The 17,808-nt window shown below is 42.4% G+C and overlaps 1 protein-coding gene across 1 annotated transcript in view; it reads left to right on the plus strand.

Moving 5' to 3' along the window:
- LOC311048429 (dedicator of cytokinesis protein 3-like) overlaps window positions 1-17,808 on the plus strand; it is a gene marked incomplete at its 3' end in the record, with an annotated part of 256,583 nt that overhangs the window by 95,221 nt on the left and 143,554 nt on the right. Inside the window, exon 2 of the mRNA XM_084061687.1 lies at window positions 14,379-14,462. Within this exon, the coding sequence (XP_083917813.1) occupies window positions 14,379-14,462 (84 nt within the window). The remainder of the gene's footprint in view (window positions 1-14,378; window positions 14,463-17,808) is intronic.

Below are 17,808 nucleotides of genomic sequence, written 5' to 3' on the forward strand. Positions count from 1 at the left end.
TACCAAAATCATGGCACTAACAACTAAACAATCACAGACAAGTGCATAATGATGTGAATACTCTCTCTCACATTCATTTTTTTTTGCCAAACATTACATTCATACTCTACAAGCACACACAATAAAACCACCGCATGTACCAATCACAGACAAATGCATAATGGCTCGGGTATGCGCACACGCACGCACGCACACACACGCACGTGCGCACGCACACAGACACACTACATAAACTGTGGCTGCCCCCCCGCAAGGGACGGCCATATTCCCTTTCATATGCGTATGAGGAGAAAGCACCCCTAAATGCCTGAATAATAATGATGGAACACACACACACACACACACACACACACACACACACACACACACACACACACACACACACACACACACACACACACACTCTGCTGCACATTGCAAGAACTCATTATGCAGGAACACAACTCCCTATTAATGTTAACACCTTAACCCATTGATACCTGGAACGCATCTGTGTCACTTTAAATGTCTTTGGCTATTCAAAAATAGCAGATATACAAGCTCATAGCGCGGCACCGAGTGCCGCGCTACGAGCTTGTATATCTGCTATTTTTGAAAAATCGTGAAATTATTTTTTAATAATTTTTCACGATTTTTTTTTAGGATTTAGATTTTTTTAGACGCGGCCTCAGGTCTTAATGGGTTAATATGCATCGGCCGCTACAATGAGGCATTAAGTTCTTAATTATAGGCTCTTTTTTGCACTTGTTTCTTTTCTGCTGACGTGCGCACAAACCTGCTTCAATCTGAACGTCTGCAAACGGAATGAAAGATGGAGTACTTGCTTGTTTACAGCAGTGGTTCTCAACCTGTGGGTTGGGACCCCCAGGGGAGTCCACTCGCCACATTTTTTTTTCTTTCTTTTTTTCCCCCCGGGGGTCGCATTGTGAGCTTGTAGATCTGCTTTTTTCAAATAGGCCATGTATAAAATAGGGCTAAAGTGGTTAATGTAAGTTTTATGATATGCTAATTTATATCTGCAAAGTAACACATATCTAAAGTTTTCAAATAACTGTAGTGGAGTAAAAGTACAATATTTGCCTCTGAGATGTAGTGGAGTAGAAGTAAAAGTATTGAAAATTGGAAATACTCGCGAAGTAAAACTTGTGAAGTAAAAAATACCTACAAATTGTACTTAAGTACAGTGTACTTAAGTACTACAGTATTTATACTGTAGGGCTGAGGGAATATAATGCTAACCCCACGGGTGCCTTGACACACAGGCTCTCCAAGGAGATTCAGAATTGTAGAAGCCTTCTTACAGTAATATTACATCATTCAGGTTCTTCTCTTGCCCCTGACCAGCGTCCAGTCCAGAAGGACTTTTTGTATTATTTTAATACACTGTCAGGAGCTTAGGTCAGACTCTGGAATTGTGTAGTAACGTCTCTCAATGAGTAGTCCCATACATCCTTTAGCAGGGCAAATTGGAGACAGAAATATTGACTGCCAGTGAGAGAGACACTGATGACAGGGACAGAAAGACAGAAAGAAAGAAAGAAAGAAAGAAAGAAAGAAAGAAAGAAAGAAAGAAAGAAAATGTGTTTTTCTCCTTGTTCCACTTTCCACGTTCATCTGGCCATGTGAATAATTGACATCCTTTAGCTTTGTGTCAGATCTGCTTAACTTTGGGCTTGAATTCAAACTCGCTTATTAAATATTAAAAACCAAGCTTTGGAAGTAGCAGCCCTAAAACTCAATTATCCTGCCAGAGTAAATGACTCATACAGAAAGCCACACACACACGCGCACGCACACACACACACACACACACACACACACACACACACACACACACACACACACACACACACACACACACACACACACACACACACACACACACACACACACACACACACACACACACAGACAGACAGAAGAAGTGCGTATGTGTGTTTAAGTATGTATGCCGTGCGTGCTGTGAGTGTATGAAAAAGTGAATGAGATAGAGAATCTGTGTGTCCATATGTAACATGGTGCACACGTGCGATAAAATCCAGTGAAAATAATCTTTTCTCCACATGAGGATAAAAATGGACCCTCGTGGGCCTCCGCGTTAAATTAAGTGTGGATTTTTGCAGCCTTTACTGTCTCAACAGAAGAAGGAAAAGGTATTTCACCATATGGTGAAGACTCTAAGCCCCCTCAGACTGTAAGGACTCCAGAGGTTTATTCAATATGAAAGATATATTGGAAGAGAACAGGATCATGGGTATTTGTTTGTTTACAGAGTAGAGCTCTGTAAACAACGCTCTGTCTGTCTGTCTGTCTGTCTGTCTGTCTGTCTGTCTGTCTGTCTGTCTGTCTGTCTGTCTGTCTGTCTGTCTGTCTGTCTGTCTGTCTGTCAGTCAGTCTCCATGTCTCTCTCTCTCTCTCTCCATCTTTATCTAACACCATCTCTCCGTCTCTCCATCTCTCTGTGAGTTGTGAGTGTTGAGAGAATGTAGATGAGGAAAGTCGAGGCGCTCTGTATTCCATGGGAGTTGCCCCGTTGCTTGGAAACAGCGCAAACACGGTGTCCCCGGAAAACCTCGCGCTCCTGCGTCCCTCTGCCCTCGCCACAGTAACGTCACACATTTACCTTTCGGTCGTTAGTACATTTACCGCTCAGTCATTCACTCTAAACAAAGACGAGGCAGGTTTAGCTGTACAGCACATTCTCACACGAACACAATAGAGAAACAAACGAACAAACGAACAAACCAAAACATATTTACAGTTTTATAATGACTTTATATAACTACTTTTGATGCTTTTGTGTGACGTTGTAGGGTGACCGAGTAGGGCGTTCATTTACGAAAAAAAACACCAAAAGAATATGGAGATAAGAGGTTTCAGCAGCAGCAGGGCACACCTGCAGTCTGACGGTGGTGGAGAGCAACTAATCAAGTACTGTACTTAAGTACAATTTTGAGGTATTTTTAGCGGTGCCAGCCGCTCTACATTTGACTCTGTCTGTGTGTCCGTCTGTCCGTCCGTTCGTCCGTCCGTCCGTATGTTATGTCCGTCCGTATGTTTGAACACGGCAAAGAAGCAACACATGCGCCACTTCAACACACACACACACACACACACACACACACACACACACACACACACACACACACACACACACACACACACACACACACACACACACACACACACACACACACACACACACACACAAGCCAATACTGCACACATGCGCACACACGAACACACGCACACACACACACTTGACGTCCGTATGTTATGTCCGTCCGTTTGAGCACGGCATTTAAACAGCTATAACTCCAGTTCGCAGCATGCTACGGAGTACAAATTTTGTACATGGACTAAAACCACCAATAGGGACGAACTGAAATTAATTAAGCCCCGCCCCCTCTGTCTTCCTATTGGCTGGGCTTTAAACAGCCGTAAGTCCAGTTTGCAGCATGCCACCAAGTCCAAATTTGGTATGTGGACTTAGACCACCAATAGGGACGAACTGTAATTACTGAAGCCCCGCCCCCTCTGTCTGCCCATTGGCTGGGCTTTAAACAGCCATTATTCCAGTTTGCAGCATGCTACCAAGTACAAATTTGGTAAGTGGACTCAGACCACCAATAGGGACGAACTGACATTAGTTAAGCCCCGCCCCAAAGGCACCGCTTCCTTCACACAGGGTGTGATTTTTACTTCTACTCCACTACACTACATCTCAGAGGCAAATATTGTACTCCACTATAATTATTTGAAAGCTTTAGTTACTAGTTACTTTGTAGATTTTGATTATTATTACAAAACATACAGTAACCATTTCAGCCCTAAATACATTTCGTAAACTAGCAGATCTACAAGCTCACAATGCGTCACAATGCGACGCATTGTGAGCTTGTAGATCTGCTATTTTCAAAAGATCTTTTTGAAAACTTGTGAAATGGGACAGTTCTGCTTACTCAAGTACATTTTGAATTTCCAGACTTTTACTTGTAAACAGAGTATTTCTACCTTGTAGTATTGATACTTTTACTTCAGTAAAAAAATGTCCTTTTTTCACCACTGCAGTCTGAGTCATGTACAGAACAAGAATGTCTGTGTCGTCACGATGGGCTCAGGGTTTGTTCAACATTCTGATGTTAAACAGCTGGCGACATGAACACATAGTAATAATAATAATAATGTATTTTATTTATAATGCACACATTTGTGAAAATCTCAAAGTGCTACAACAGGCAATTGCATAAAAAAGAATCATCACTCCATTAAAAAACATCTATGAAACTGAAACAAAACATGTAAAACATGAGGGCCTAAAGCCTAGAGGTAAAACCAGTGTAGCTAAAAAAGCTTTGTTAAAAAGGTATAGGTCTGTAGTCCTCTCTTAACCCATTAAGACCTGGAACGCAAAAGCGATTTGATTTTGATTTGATTGATTTGTTTTTTTCCGGACATTGTTAAAAAAAAACAAAGAATTGCATAAAGTTACAGTAACATGATAAACTTAAAAATAAGAAAATAATACAAATATGAAAATAACACTTATTGCTCATTGTTATTTATCAATCAAATAACATTTAGAAATACAACTAAAGATTCAAAATCTATGTAATGAAAATACTATGGAGACAAGAAACAAACAGAATCTTGTGTTCATCTTCAGAAACTTGATTAACCCATTAAGACCTGTAACTTTGTCATTTTTTTATTTGAGCTAAAAAAGCATTATTTTACACTTTGGGCTATTCAAAAATAGCAGATATACAAGCTCATAGCGCGGCACCGAGTGCCGCGCTACGAGCTTGTAGATCTGCTATTTTTGAAAAAGCGTGAAAATGTGTGCAAATCTTTGAATATATATATTTTTAAAGCGAACATTTTTAACTCAAATCTTTGCTTCTGGGGGGTCCCTGGAACAAAATATTTTGATGGGGGTCCGCGGCCAAATACATATAATTTTGGGGGTCCTTGACATGAAAAAGATTGAGCACCACTGACATAGAAACATACGTTTTTAGAAAACTGTTGAGATTTAGGAGACATGTAGAATCGGCTTCAGGTCTCAATGGGTTAATGTACTGCAATTCTTCAGTTCTTCACTACTGGTGTTCCATAATTCCACACATATCTCTCACTCACCGGAAGCCAGTGCTGAGATCTTTCTTAGTTCTAGTTAGAACTGTAGCAGCTGCGTTCTGAATGAGCTGTAGCTGTTGAATAGTTTTTTTCTTCATTCATTTTTTTTGTAATCCAAACTTAGCCAGTATTGATGAGTCATTGGTGCTATAGAGCATCGCAGTTGCGCCACTTCCTGGTGCCGGAAGTAAATACTCGATGCATTTTTCCCATTGACTTTTCCAAAAATATTTATATCAATCAATTTAAGCCTAGAATCAAGCTATCCAGGATAGCGGTGAATCATGACCATAAAACCTTTTTTTCTGTGATTTTATTTTATTTTATATTTAATGATATGATATACTATATTTAATAAATACCCTTTGTTTTGCCGTTTTCAAAAAAGTTTTTTTCACAGAATCAAACGTTTTATGGTCATGATTCACCGCTATCCTGGATAGCTTGATTCTAGGCTTAAATTAATTTATATAAATATGTTTGTAAAAGTCAATGGGAAAAATGCATTGAGTATTTACTTCCGGCACCAGGAAGTGGGCGGGAACTGCGACGCTCTATTAGCTGCACGTTTTAAATGTGTGTTGAAAAATAACTCAATACTAAAATGTACAGAACAGGCTGGGGGCTATCGTACAATTGGTGTCTCTGTCCATTTGCACTTGTGTTTTCACATTAGTTTTGAGGTCTCTGTATGTCTCTCACATGTGAGTGATGACATTTATTGTTTTGCCCAACATGACATTCATACTGCTCACACAGTAAAATCACTGCATTATGTACATGACAAATGCATAATGGCTCGGGTATGCTCACACGCACGCACGCACGCGCACACACACACACACACACACACACAAACCATGTCATTAGAGCATGCTCTTATTATTAAACGTATGCTGTAAATTATTTAACAAACACATGTGACATATAAAGGTCACCCCCCCCCCCCCCACACACACACACACACACACACACACACACACACACACACACACACACACACACACACACACACACACACACACACACACACACACACACACACACACACACACACACGAAATATTTATTTATTTCCACATAAGTAGAAGCACAAGAATGCCTTGTACAAAGGACATAAACACTGCCAGTGCAGTCAGATAATAGGAAAACAGCCAGTTACAAAGTGCCTATATAAGGCAGAACATTGTTACATACAATAATGTTGGCATACTTGTCAAACGCAACAGACAACAATCATGGGTAATGGAAACAACGCCTCCACACACACCCACACACACACACACACACACACAGGCACGAAAGCACGCACGCACACACACACGCACGCATCCAGCAGGTAGATGGTTCTTTTCCTGGCTGTATACAGTCATCTTTTCCCTCACACATTAATCATCATTAGACAGGCTGCTGTTTGCTCCCAGCACACAGCTTCCAGACCTCTGCTATTAATCAGAGAGCGGCCTACAGTGCTGCACCAATCTCACAGCAGGCGTATAAGTGAACGACATGTCTTGGAAGACATTCATTCACTGCACTGATGGCCACAAAGGAGGGAAAGGCCACCCAGTTTTGGCCCGTTGTGTGTCTGCCCACAGTGAGAGGGTTTTCCTACCCCCCCCCCCCCCCCCCCCTTCCTCCCACCCCTGTGCTGTTGTGAGAGAGAGGCATTGATTTGACCTTTTTGCCTCAATCGTGAGTAGTTATAAGCAGTGGTGTAAAGTAACTAAGTACATTCACTCAAGTGCTGTACTTCAGTACAATTTTGAGGTACTTTCAGTACTTTTACTTCTATACTCCACTACTGTACATCTCAGAGGCAAATATTGTACTTTTGCTCCACTACAATTATTTGAACACTTTATTTACTAGTTACTTTGCAGATATATATTATTACATTATAAAACATACATTAACCCCTTCAGCCCTAATTTATACCAAGGCTATTTGAAAATAGCCGACCTATTTGTAGATCTGCTATTTTCAAACATTTTAGGCTTTTTACTTTTGGTACTTCAAGTACATTTTGATACCAATACCTTTGTACTTTTACTCAATTAAACTTTGAATTCCGGACTTTACTTGTAACAGAGCACATTGCAGTATTGATACTTTTACTGAAGTTTCTCCTACTTTTTCCACCACTGGTGCAAACTGTGTTGCAATAGCTTAATTGTGTATTTGCAGAGACACAGACAGACAGACAGACAGACAGACAGACAGACAGACAGACACTCTGTAAACAAACAAATACCCATGATCCTGTTCTCTTCCAATATATCTTTCATATTGAAGAAACCTCTGGAGTCCTTACAGTCTGAGGGGGCTTAGAGTCTTCACCATATGGTGAAATACCTTTTCCTTCTTCTGTTGAGACGGTAGGAAGGCTTAAATCCAGAGTTAATGCAATGCTGAGGCCCATGAGGGTCCATTCTTATCCTCCTGTGGAGAAAGGATTATTTTATTTGTATTTTCATTAGACAGACAGACAGAGCCAGAGGTGTGGAAAGCAGGACACATGGGGAGAGTGAGAGAGAGATGAAGAGAGACCGTTTGATCAGCCTACTGATGCTTCAAACACACTTCACAGTGATGACAGACAGACAGACAGACAAAGAGAGAGACACACACACACGCGCGCGCACGCACACACGGCCATTGACACTTTTTTCTCTTTAGATTAAAAGACAGAACTTAAGGAGAGAGAGAGAGAGAGAGAGAGAGAGAGAGAGAGAGAGAGAGAGAGAGAGAGAGAGAGAGAGAGAGAGAGAGAGAGAGAGAGAGAGAGAGAGAGAGAGAGAGAGAGAGAGAGAGAGAGAGAGAGAGAGAGAGAGAGAGAGAGAGAGAGAGAGAGAGAGAGAATGGAGGACTATATGATGATGAGAGACGGAAGCAATGAAAACCTGAAAAAAAGAGACATCAAAGATACGAGAGGAAAGGGAGGGAGCAAAAGAGAGAGAATGTGTGTTAGATGGAGAGAGATGATTGATATTTGAGATTTGAGAGACAGATGATGGCCTGAAGCTGTATGGTGGTGTGACTGGACTGTACTGTGCTGTACTATACATACGATACATGTATACGTTAATACTGTATAATGGACAGGACGATAGCCAATACCCACGATGTTGCATTTTGGCGAACAGCCAGAGACAGTTGAGGTTAAGTTATACAGATCTGGGAAAGGGTTAGCAACTTAAATTTAAACGTTGATCGGCTCTTCTCGTTGTGCAATGCATGCTGGGTAAGAAGTCCCATTGTATTTATCCTGTAACATAGTTTATTTGTTTTTTAACTGAGAAACGCTGCTTATATTGTAGGATTGTTGTTTCCTGCTGAGCTCATTTTACATCATCTGCTCTTGTGGGGGGAGGGGGGGGGGGGGGTCAGGCGCCACCCTGTGGTTGCACCTAAAACTACTTTGGCTCTGTACTTGGCCTGCTCTTTTTTCCCTCTACGCCAAACCTCTTTGCCGAAAATAGCAGATCTACGCTCACAAACGCCTCGCGCTGCAAGGCACTGTGAGCTTGTAGATCTGCTATTTTCGGCTAATGTTCCCCTCAGAATAGGGACTCTATGTGGTTAATGTAAAAAAAAAAAAAGTTCCTATCACACAAAGATTTGGCGGGCCCCCCTGTAGTAACTCTGAAGACCCCCTAGGCGTCCCGGACCTCCCTGTTGAAGACCCATGCTTTAGGTTGTTTCGTTGCTACTTCATGTCAGAAAGAAACAGTATTAAGGATGTGTGTAAGTGTCATAAGGGAGGCTATGTGTGATTACATAAGGACCATAATGGAGCTTTGCGTCTTCGCTGGCAAACTCCCACTGAGACACGCTGCTGCTTAACCCATTAGGACCGGGAACGCATCTGTTTCATTTTGATTTCTTTGGGCTATTCAAAAATAGCAGATATACAAGAGAGATCTGCTATTTTTTTGAAAAAATCATGAAAATGTGTGCACATCTTTGAATGTATAGTGAACATTTGTAACTCAAATCTTTGATTATGGGGGTCCCTGGAACAAAATACTTTGAGATGGGGGTCCGGGGCAAATACATATAATTTTTGGTGGTCCTTGACATGGAAAAGTTTGAGAACCACATATAGCAATATACGTTTGTTTGTTTTTTTTAACTGTTAGGATTTAGAAGACAGAATCCCCCCAGAAGCAAAGATTTGAGTTACAAACGTTCGCTTTAAAAAATGTATATTCAAAGATTTGCACAAATTTTCACGATTTAAAAAAATATATAGCAGATCTACAAGCTCATAGCGTGGCACTCGGTGCCGTGCTATGAGCTTGTAGATCTGCTATTTTTTGAATAGCCCAAAGAAATAAAAAAAATTACACAGATGTGTTCCCGGTCTTAATGGCTTAATAATTAGAGCAACGAGAGAGAGAAATTGGCTGGCGCTGTATTCCCACTGGCAGTGGGTTATTGGAACAACACTCTGAACGTGTTTTAAGGGTCATTAGGGTGATGGAATATCCCGGGCACATAAAGGACCACATACTGTAAAGGACTTTTTAGCATTGTAAGTAAGTAATACGTATTGTGCAGTAAAGCAGCATCCACTGACCAGTGTACAAACAGCAGTGGTTCTCAAAAACATATTCAAGATTGATATGTATTTGGCCGCGGACCCCCATCTGGAAATGTGTTGTGCCAGGGATACCCAGAAGAGAAGATTTGTGTTCCAAAATATAGTTTTCAATACTTTCAACGTGACGCGCTGCGAGCTGCATTTTTTTTTATAGACAACATTTAGATGGATAAAGTGGTTCAAAATGATTTTGATGCTGTGTTAACACATGTTGCTGGTGACCCCCTGGAACTTTGAGAACCACTAGCAGCAACTGAAGGTTGGTTTATACAGTAGCACGTCCACAACAATGACAACTGATGATTTTGAACTGAATAATGTGTTGATGCTCTTTTCAGTTGAAAAACTACGTATAATGAGGTATCAATAGGCAGTGGGTATTAGAATGGATCAGCTAGCAGAACGAGACCAGCTAACGAGACCAGCAGGCATTGCACCGCAGGGGTCTTCAACGTTTTCTACACCAAACCTCTTTGCCGGAAATAGCCGATCTACAAGCTCACAACGCCTCCCGCTGCAAGGCGTTGTGAGCTTGTAGATCTGCTATTTCCGGCTAATGTTCCCCGGAGAATAGGGATGCTAGGGTTGAAGTGGTTACTGTAAAAAAGTTCATCATCAGGTATTATGGCTATACTAGGAGGAAGATTTTTTTCAAAAAAGTGTACAGAAAGTGTTAATATTATGTTTTTATGTGGACACGCTTCCAGTTCATTAAGTATACCTGGTTCTCACCTTAGCACCTCCTCCACCACCTTAGCACCACCCACCTGTCCTAGTCCCTCCTCCTCCTCATGCCCACACCTGTTGTGTTATGCTAATGAGGGGGAGGGTATATTTTTACTGTGTCATCACATGGCTGTGTTTCTATTGGCACGTTTGACCCTCAAGGTTTCAGCCTCCAGGAAGAAACTCAATAGTCAGAGAAGACATAAAACACCAAAAAAACACCACCAGGGGGCTTAATGAAGTTCTATCAACCTCATAGACACATGAAAAATAGAAAAGCTAAGGGGGTCTTTTGATCTGAAAAACGCTGAAGACCCCTGGACTATATGAACACAATCGGCTGTGTTCGGTGGGAGGGAAGATGCATGGGTCGGGTGGGGAGGATGAACGTTTTTGTGCCAAGGAGGACCCCCAAATTTATATGTATTTGGCGATCAGATTTAGAGATTGTGTAAAAAAAAAATCACACCCTGTGTGAAGGAAGCGGTGCCTTTGGGGCGGGGCTTAACTAATTTCAGTTCGTCCCTATTGGTGGTCTGAGTCCACTTACCAAATTTGTACTTGGTAGCATGCTGCAAACTGGAATAATGGCTGTTTAAAGCCCAGCCAATGGGCAGACAGAGGGGGCGGGGCTTAAGTAATTACAGTTCGTCCCTATTGGTGGTCTAATACCAAATTTGGACTTGGTGGCATGCTGCAAACTGGACTTACGGCTGTTTAAAGCCCAGCCAATAGGAAGACAGAGGGGGCGGGGCTTAATTAATTTCAGTTCGTACCTATTGGTGGTTTTAGTCCATGTACAAAATGTGTACTCCGTAGCTTGCTGCGAACTGGAGTTATAGCTGTTTAAATGCCGTGCTCAAACGGACGGACATAACATACGGACGGACATACGGACGCCAAGTGTGTGTGTGTGTGTGTGTGTGTGTGTGTGTGTGTGTGTGTGTGTGCGTGTGTTCGTGTGTGCACATGTGTGCAGTATTGGCTTGTGTGTGTGTGTGTGTGTGTGTGTGTGTGTGTGTGTGTGTGTGTGTGTGTGTGTGTGTGTGTGTGTGTGTGTGTTGAAGTGGCGCATGTGTTGCTACTTTGCCGTGTTCAAACATACGGACGGACATAACATACGGACGGACGGATGGACGGATGGACACGCAGACATAGTCAAATGTAGAGCGGCTGGCACCGCTAAAAATAATAATAAGATTCTCTGAGCTTGTAGATCTGCTATTTTGGAATAGCCAACACTAAAATCTAAAATAGCAGACGCTTTACCGGATTTAATGGGATACAACTAAATTGTGGTAAAAAAAATGATTGGCTTTACCATCTGGCTGTTCATGCAGTGCATCATTGCCATTGTCCTGCAAACCGAGTCCTGCAAACCGAGACTGAGACAGAGACAGTGCCCTCCATGACAGAGATGGGCTTGAATGCCTGAGGTCATCATAAGACATGGGACAGCTGTAGTAGTGCAACGTAATCCATCCCGGGCCATGGCCTTTGTCTCGGGAGTCAGTTTACAATAGTCTGCTATGACAGACACGGTGACAAGGGGACACACAGACGAGACAGACAGCGATGACCTCAGGACATGTGCTCCGAGTCTCTCTTTCATGACAAAAGGGACTTCTGTTTGTCCAACCGCTAGCGGGACTGTTGTTGTTGGAACTACTAGTGTTTTTTTTTACTACAATGGTAATAGAGGAAGGTATATGACATTAGTGTCCTGAGTGTTAATGTAACTATGAGAGTGTACACATTGAGCCAAATGGACCCGCATGGACCAACTCTCATTTTGATTGTATGACTTGCTGTACGATACAAAACGTAAAGCGGGCTAGTATAGCACCATAATGAGGCCAATTAGAAAAATGTCAGCGTGCACGAAAAGTCAGTTAAATTGTGAGATTAGCTCCTCAGACAGAGACATACAGCCACACAGACTGGGGTGAAAACATAATCTCTGCCCCTGGCCTTTGGCCCGATTTGAGATAAAAAGGTGGATGGTGCTTTGTGGCTGTGGGGACTGGGAGAGTGAGAGACACTGAAAGAAGACAGAGCGAGAGTGAAAGAGAGTAGGAGAATCGAGTTAGTCTTTGTTAACTCACTAGAAATGTGTTGTTCAGCGCTAGGCCATAAAATAATACCCGACATAAATACACATCTATGGTAACTGTTTACAATGCAAAGTGACAAAGTGCCGAAGTGATGCAATGATCCATAATAGATTAAATTGCTCTTGGGGCAAAACTGGAGGTTTAAAACAGGGAAAAGGCTAGTTGTGGGTGATATATGAGTTGAGGGACGGTACTGAGTGACATCACACTTGGGGGAGGTGCTTGACTCATTCATAAGCGTACTGCTGTACATGACTTGATGCAGGAACTGCACTTTAGAAAGACCTTGAGGACACATACTGTACACTTTGGAAGTGAAATATTTGTAATTTTATTTATACAAGGAAATGATCCCTGGGCAGAGACCCACACATGATGTCATAGATCAAACTGGGTTATCGTGTCTTTATCCCGCTCCTACTGTATGCAAGGGATAATTGACGGGTAGCCGGTCATTATTGATAAATAAATCCCAATGGGGTGATTAGGCACCAACACGTAGCGGAGGTGCCTAATCACCCTAAAGGGATTTATTTATCAATAATGACCGGCTAACCGTCAATAATCCCGCTTATTACACAGCTACTTAATAAATAAATTAATAAATTGACCCAAAAGTAACAACAAAACAAAGTATTTCCTTGCTTAAGGCAATGAAAGTATTCCATAAGTGTTGCTCTGGGTGGACACGGTCGCCTCGGAAAACAAGGAAGTGTGGATCATATAGAATACATCTTTGGTCACTGCATTGTCTATTTGCCGCTTCAAATGTTTTCAAAAACATTCTTGAGAGCAACGTATAGTTGTAAATTACATGGTGTGTTTGTTTACATGGCTGTCATGTTGGATACAGCATAAAACCAAGCAGCGCAGGTTGATATGAGCAGGTGCTCTGAGACTTTGATTAGACAGCGGCCTGTTATTGAGCTCATCGGTCGGTTCAGCGATTGACCAATCAGAATCAAGCATTCAACCAAGCCGTGTAATAATCAGCCTTTGTATCACTGAGTTTTAGATTCAGGGACAAAATGCGTCCCTGACCATTGCATAATAGTACTGCTTGAGACTGTGGAGTGTGGACTTCATTCAGGCAGCCCCTTACAGCCTACTGTAAGTGACAGTGTCTCACACACAGCCACAGAGACCAAGGTAGTGACAGATACACACACTGCTGTCAGCTTCACAATGGCTGAAACATGACAAAGGGAGGTCAGAGGTTGGGACACGATTGATAAGGTCTTCCCTCCCTAACACTTCATGGATCGCCATGGGATTATTCACCTTAATGGCTGTTCACTCAGGTGAAAAGGTTTTCAGAGACAATGAGAGTCGTTTGTCATTTGTCATCATCACTTGATGGGCAAAGAATAATGTACATATCACTAACATTGGATCCCACTGGTCGTAGACCAGTCTCCTGCAATGGATCTCAAAGTGGGGTCCGCTATGTTTATATAGCATCAAAATCAGTTTACTCACGTTTACTGTATATCATTTACATTGGCTATTTGAAAATAGCCAATCTACAAGCTCACAACGCGTTGCAATGCGACACATTGTGAGCTTGTAAATCTGCTATTTCCAAAATATTTTTTTTATATTCGCAAAATAACACAAATCTTTTTGGTAGTCCCTTGGCACAAAAATGTTTTCAGATGGGGGTCCGCAGCCAAAAAACATATTAATTTGGGGGTCCTTGACATGACAAAGTTTGAGAACCACTGCTGTAAATATGATCGTTTCTCTAGACCACGATAACTTATCTATGGTGTTTTTCTCATCTCTTTCCACAGTGATCTGTAACTTCCGAGGCTCCGTGACTCAGGGTCTGGCTCTGGAGGTGGGAGAGACGGTCCAGATCCTGGAGAAATGCGAAGGTACGTCTAATAAGGTCTAAATCCCGGGGTGTCCAATTAGACCTGCCAACAGGCTAGCTTCTCCTTCCAACGCCGTACAGTTGGTTTATCTAATTAAGCACGATAGGAGGCGATGGAGGGAGAAATTGGATACTTTATTGATAGTTTACCCTGGGCAGTTCTTAACGTGGATCCTTTCACATAACTCCTCGAAACACGCACGCACGCACGCACGCACGCACACGCACACACACACACGCACACGCACACGCACACACACACACACACACACACACACACACACACACACACACACACACACACACACACACACACACTACAGAGGCATTTTGTTAGGCCTTTGCTGAGTGGTAATTCTTTGATCAATTCTGTACGGGCGCTGACTTCAATCAGTTCAGCACGGGGCCAAGGGTTCTGTTAGGACAGGGAAATGACTAGTTAGGCTCTCCTTAGTCTGTCTAGTTAGTACTTAGTTTCTTTTACGTACATTAACGCCCTACTGGATCACACTACAGCGTCACACAAAGGCATCGAAAGCAGCAGAGCAATTTGGTTTTATCAACCTTCTCTCAGGGGATTGTTTTCAGCTGTGCTTTTAAAATCAATACACACTTAAACATGTATTAAATCACAACAATAACTTACGTTTTAACAGAAAAGAAATGTGCAACATAGTACATTTTCATACCATAATGAAATGAATGGAAGGTTTTGGAAAAGTGTCCAGTGTATGGTGAAATAGTCAAATGGTCAAATAGTCAATGGACAAAACATACCAGACTGTCAGTATGGTCCTTTTAACACAGAGTGTAGGGATATACATGAAATGATCAGTACAGTACAAATCAAATCAGCCTACCGTGTATTCCTTAGTTTTGCTATATTAGCAAATGGATGTTCATTTTGTGGTCGTTTATTTTCACATGTAAAAGACAAAAAAAAAGAAAATTCCAAATGTCTTTAATTTGAAATAAAAGTCGCAGTTTGCGGTGTGTTGTAAAAAAAGAAAGTAACAGTTTTGGACATGGAGTTTTCCACCCGACAGAGACGATATAATATAATATAATAAGAGTCCACGGTCTGTTCAATGGAAACCCTTGATCTGTAGCCGGGGGAACACAATCATGATCCATGTGAGCTATAACAACAGCCCGCAGCTGTATTCCATGGGAACTCTTGATCTGCAGCCGGAGGCTTCCCAATCCATGGAAGCCTGCAAAGAAATGAGAAGGCACAAAAACTCCAGCCAAGAATTCCCCGAAAGCTGAGTTAGTGACGTGCATTGATGGGACATGAATGAATGCAACGTTAGTGACATTGCATGCAAACGCTTTCAAGATTTTCAAGTGTGGCCCTGATCCAGAAGAGGTTGAGAACCAACGTTTTATTAATCTCTCAAGACAGATTCAGAGCTTTTTTTGACTATGGGTTCCCAGATTGCTGTCTTATAGGCCATGCATTGCAGACATATCATTAGTACTACAGTGGCCATCGCTGCCAAGTGTTGTTTTTCCTTGAATTCAGCATGCATTTTCTATCAGAATTATTTGTCCATCTCAAACCATTAACTAAGGCTAAAATGACTGCAAGTGAGAACGACATTCCTCTTGAGGCAGGAGCCACTGTGTAGTCCCACTAATTACACTCAAGCACGCACGCACGCAGACACACACACACGTACGCACGCACATGCACACGCGCACGCACGCACGCACGCACGCACGCACGCACGCACGCACGCACGCACGCACGCACGCACGCACGCACGCACGCACGCACGCACACACACACACACACACACACACACACACACACACACACACACACACACACACACACACACACACACACACACACACACACACACACACACACACACACATAATAATAAATACACAATGTAAATAACAGAGGTTTCTACTCTCAGATAATGAGAGTAAATAGGCTATTACAGCCCAGCACCATGCAGGCCTGGATGTGAGCCCACATCATTAGCTGACTCTACTCCCATTGTTATTACTGGTCTGACTCACAGACATTAGCCAGGATCCATCTACACAGTCTATAGGAAATGTTGTCTTTTGCCGATAATGAGTGTGAATGGGCTCCATTAGTCACGCTTGGAGAGGTCTCCCCTATCGATCAGGAGACCAGGGTAGATACAGGAGTCTCTCTCTCCCCGGGGAAAGAGCTCCGTGCCCCCCAGGAACGGAGACAGAGAACAGACAGATTCCAGAGGCTGACGATAGTTTTCAGTTCTATACCTGTCATTGTTTACACTACTTACTTTACTCGCTTTTCATACTCTGTGCTTTTCTTTCTAGTTTACATACATGTTCTCCTTCTCTTCTCTCCTCCTTTCCTCTGAATACCCTCTCCTCCTCTACCCTCTCCTCTCCTCTCCTCTCTGAACATTGATCTCAGAGTTCTAATTCAGAGCGGTGCTAATTTTTAATGGCCTCCATCCAGCATCTGATGTCCTATGATAATGATATCATAATTCCACCATTAGAGAGATGTAATTATAGAAAATGGCAGGCCACAGTGCCTGCATATTCCACCGTTAGCTATAGCGACTTAACGCTAATGCACTGCCACATATTTTTTCCATCAAACTATCACATAACTCAGAAAACAAACATACCTTACTGGAAAGAGTTTGTGGCAAAGCATTACTAGACCCTCCAGAAAAACGCGGGCTAAAATCCTTGATTATGCGATGAAATATGCAGGGGTTTTAAGTGATTGTATGCGCTGAAATTGCGTAAAGTCGCGAAATATGCGTAAAGTTGCGAAATATGTGAAACAAAAGTAGCAAAATAGCAGCATGTGAATATACCATCTCTTGCCAAAAATGCACGCTTTTCTTACCTTTTCAACTGGCCACAGAACATTTGTATCCATTATTATCGCTCTCGCAAAACACAAGTCAACTCATGGAAAAGCTAAACAGGAAGTGGACGGAGGCGGAAATCTTCGGATGACGTTATTTCCGGATCCTTGTGAGTAGAAAGTGAAAGTGATCACTTGGGGGATAGAGAACAGCGCAACCTTTTATGAAACCACTAAAAAGCAAAAAGTCGTCAATGTCGCCCTTGGCCGTGAATGAGTTAAGTTCCACAAACTGCTCCTCACCTATAAAGCTCTGCATGCCCTATAGCCCCACTGTACCTGTCAGACCTCCTCCAGGATATGACGCCCCAGCGCGGAACCTGAGGTCTTCTGACTTAGGGCTGCTCCTCACCATCCCTCTCACCAATAAGTGGACCCTCGGCTTTCAGTGTGGCAGCCCCCCTGTCCTCTGGAACTCTGTCCCCATGGAGATTCACCAGGCGCCAACATTGGA

Source organism: Gymnoscopelus microlampas (genome assembly GCF_963454915.1).
Source record: "Gymnoscopelus microlampas genome assembly, chromosome: 7".
Taxonomy (NCBI): Eukaryota; Metazoa; Chordata; class Actinopteri; order Myctophiformes; family Myctophidae; genus Gymnoscopelus; species Gymnoscopelus microlampas.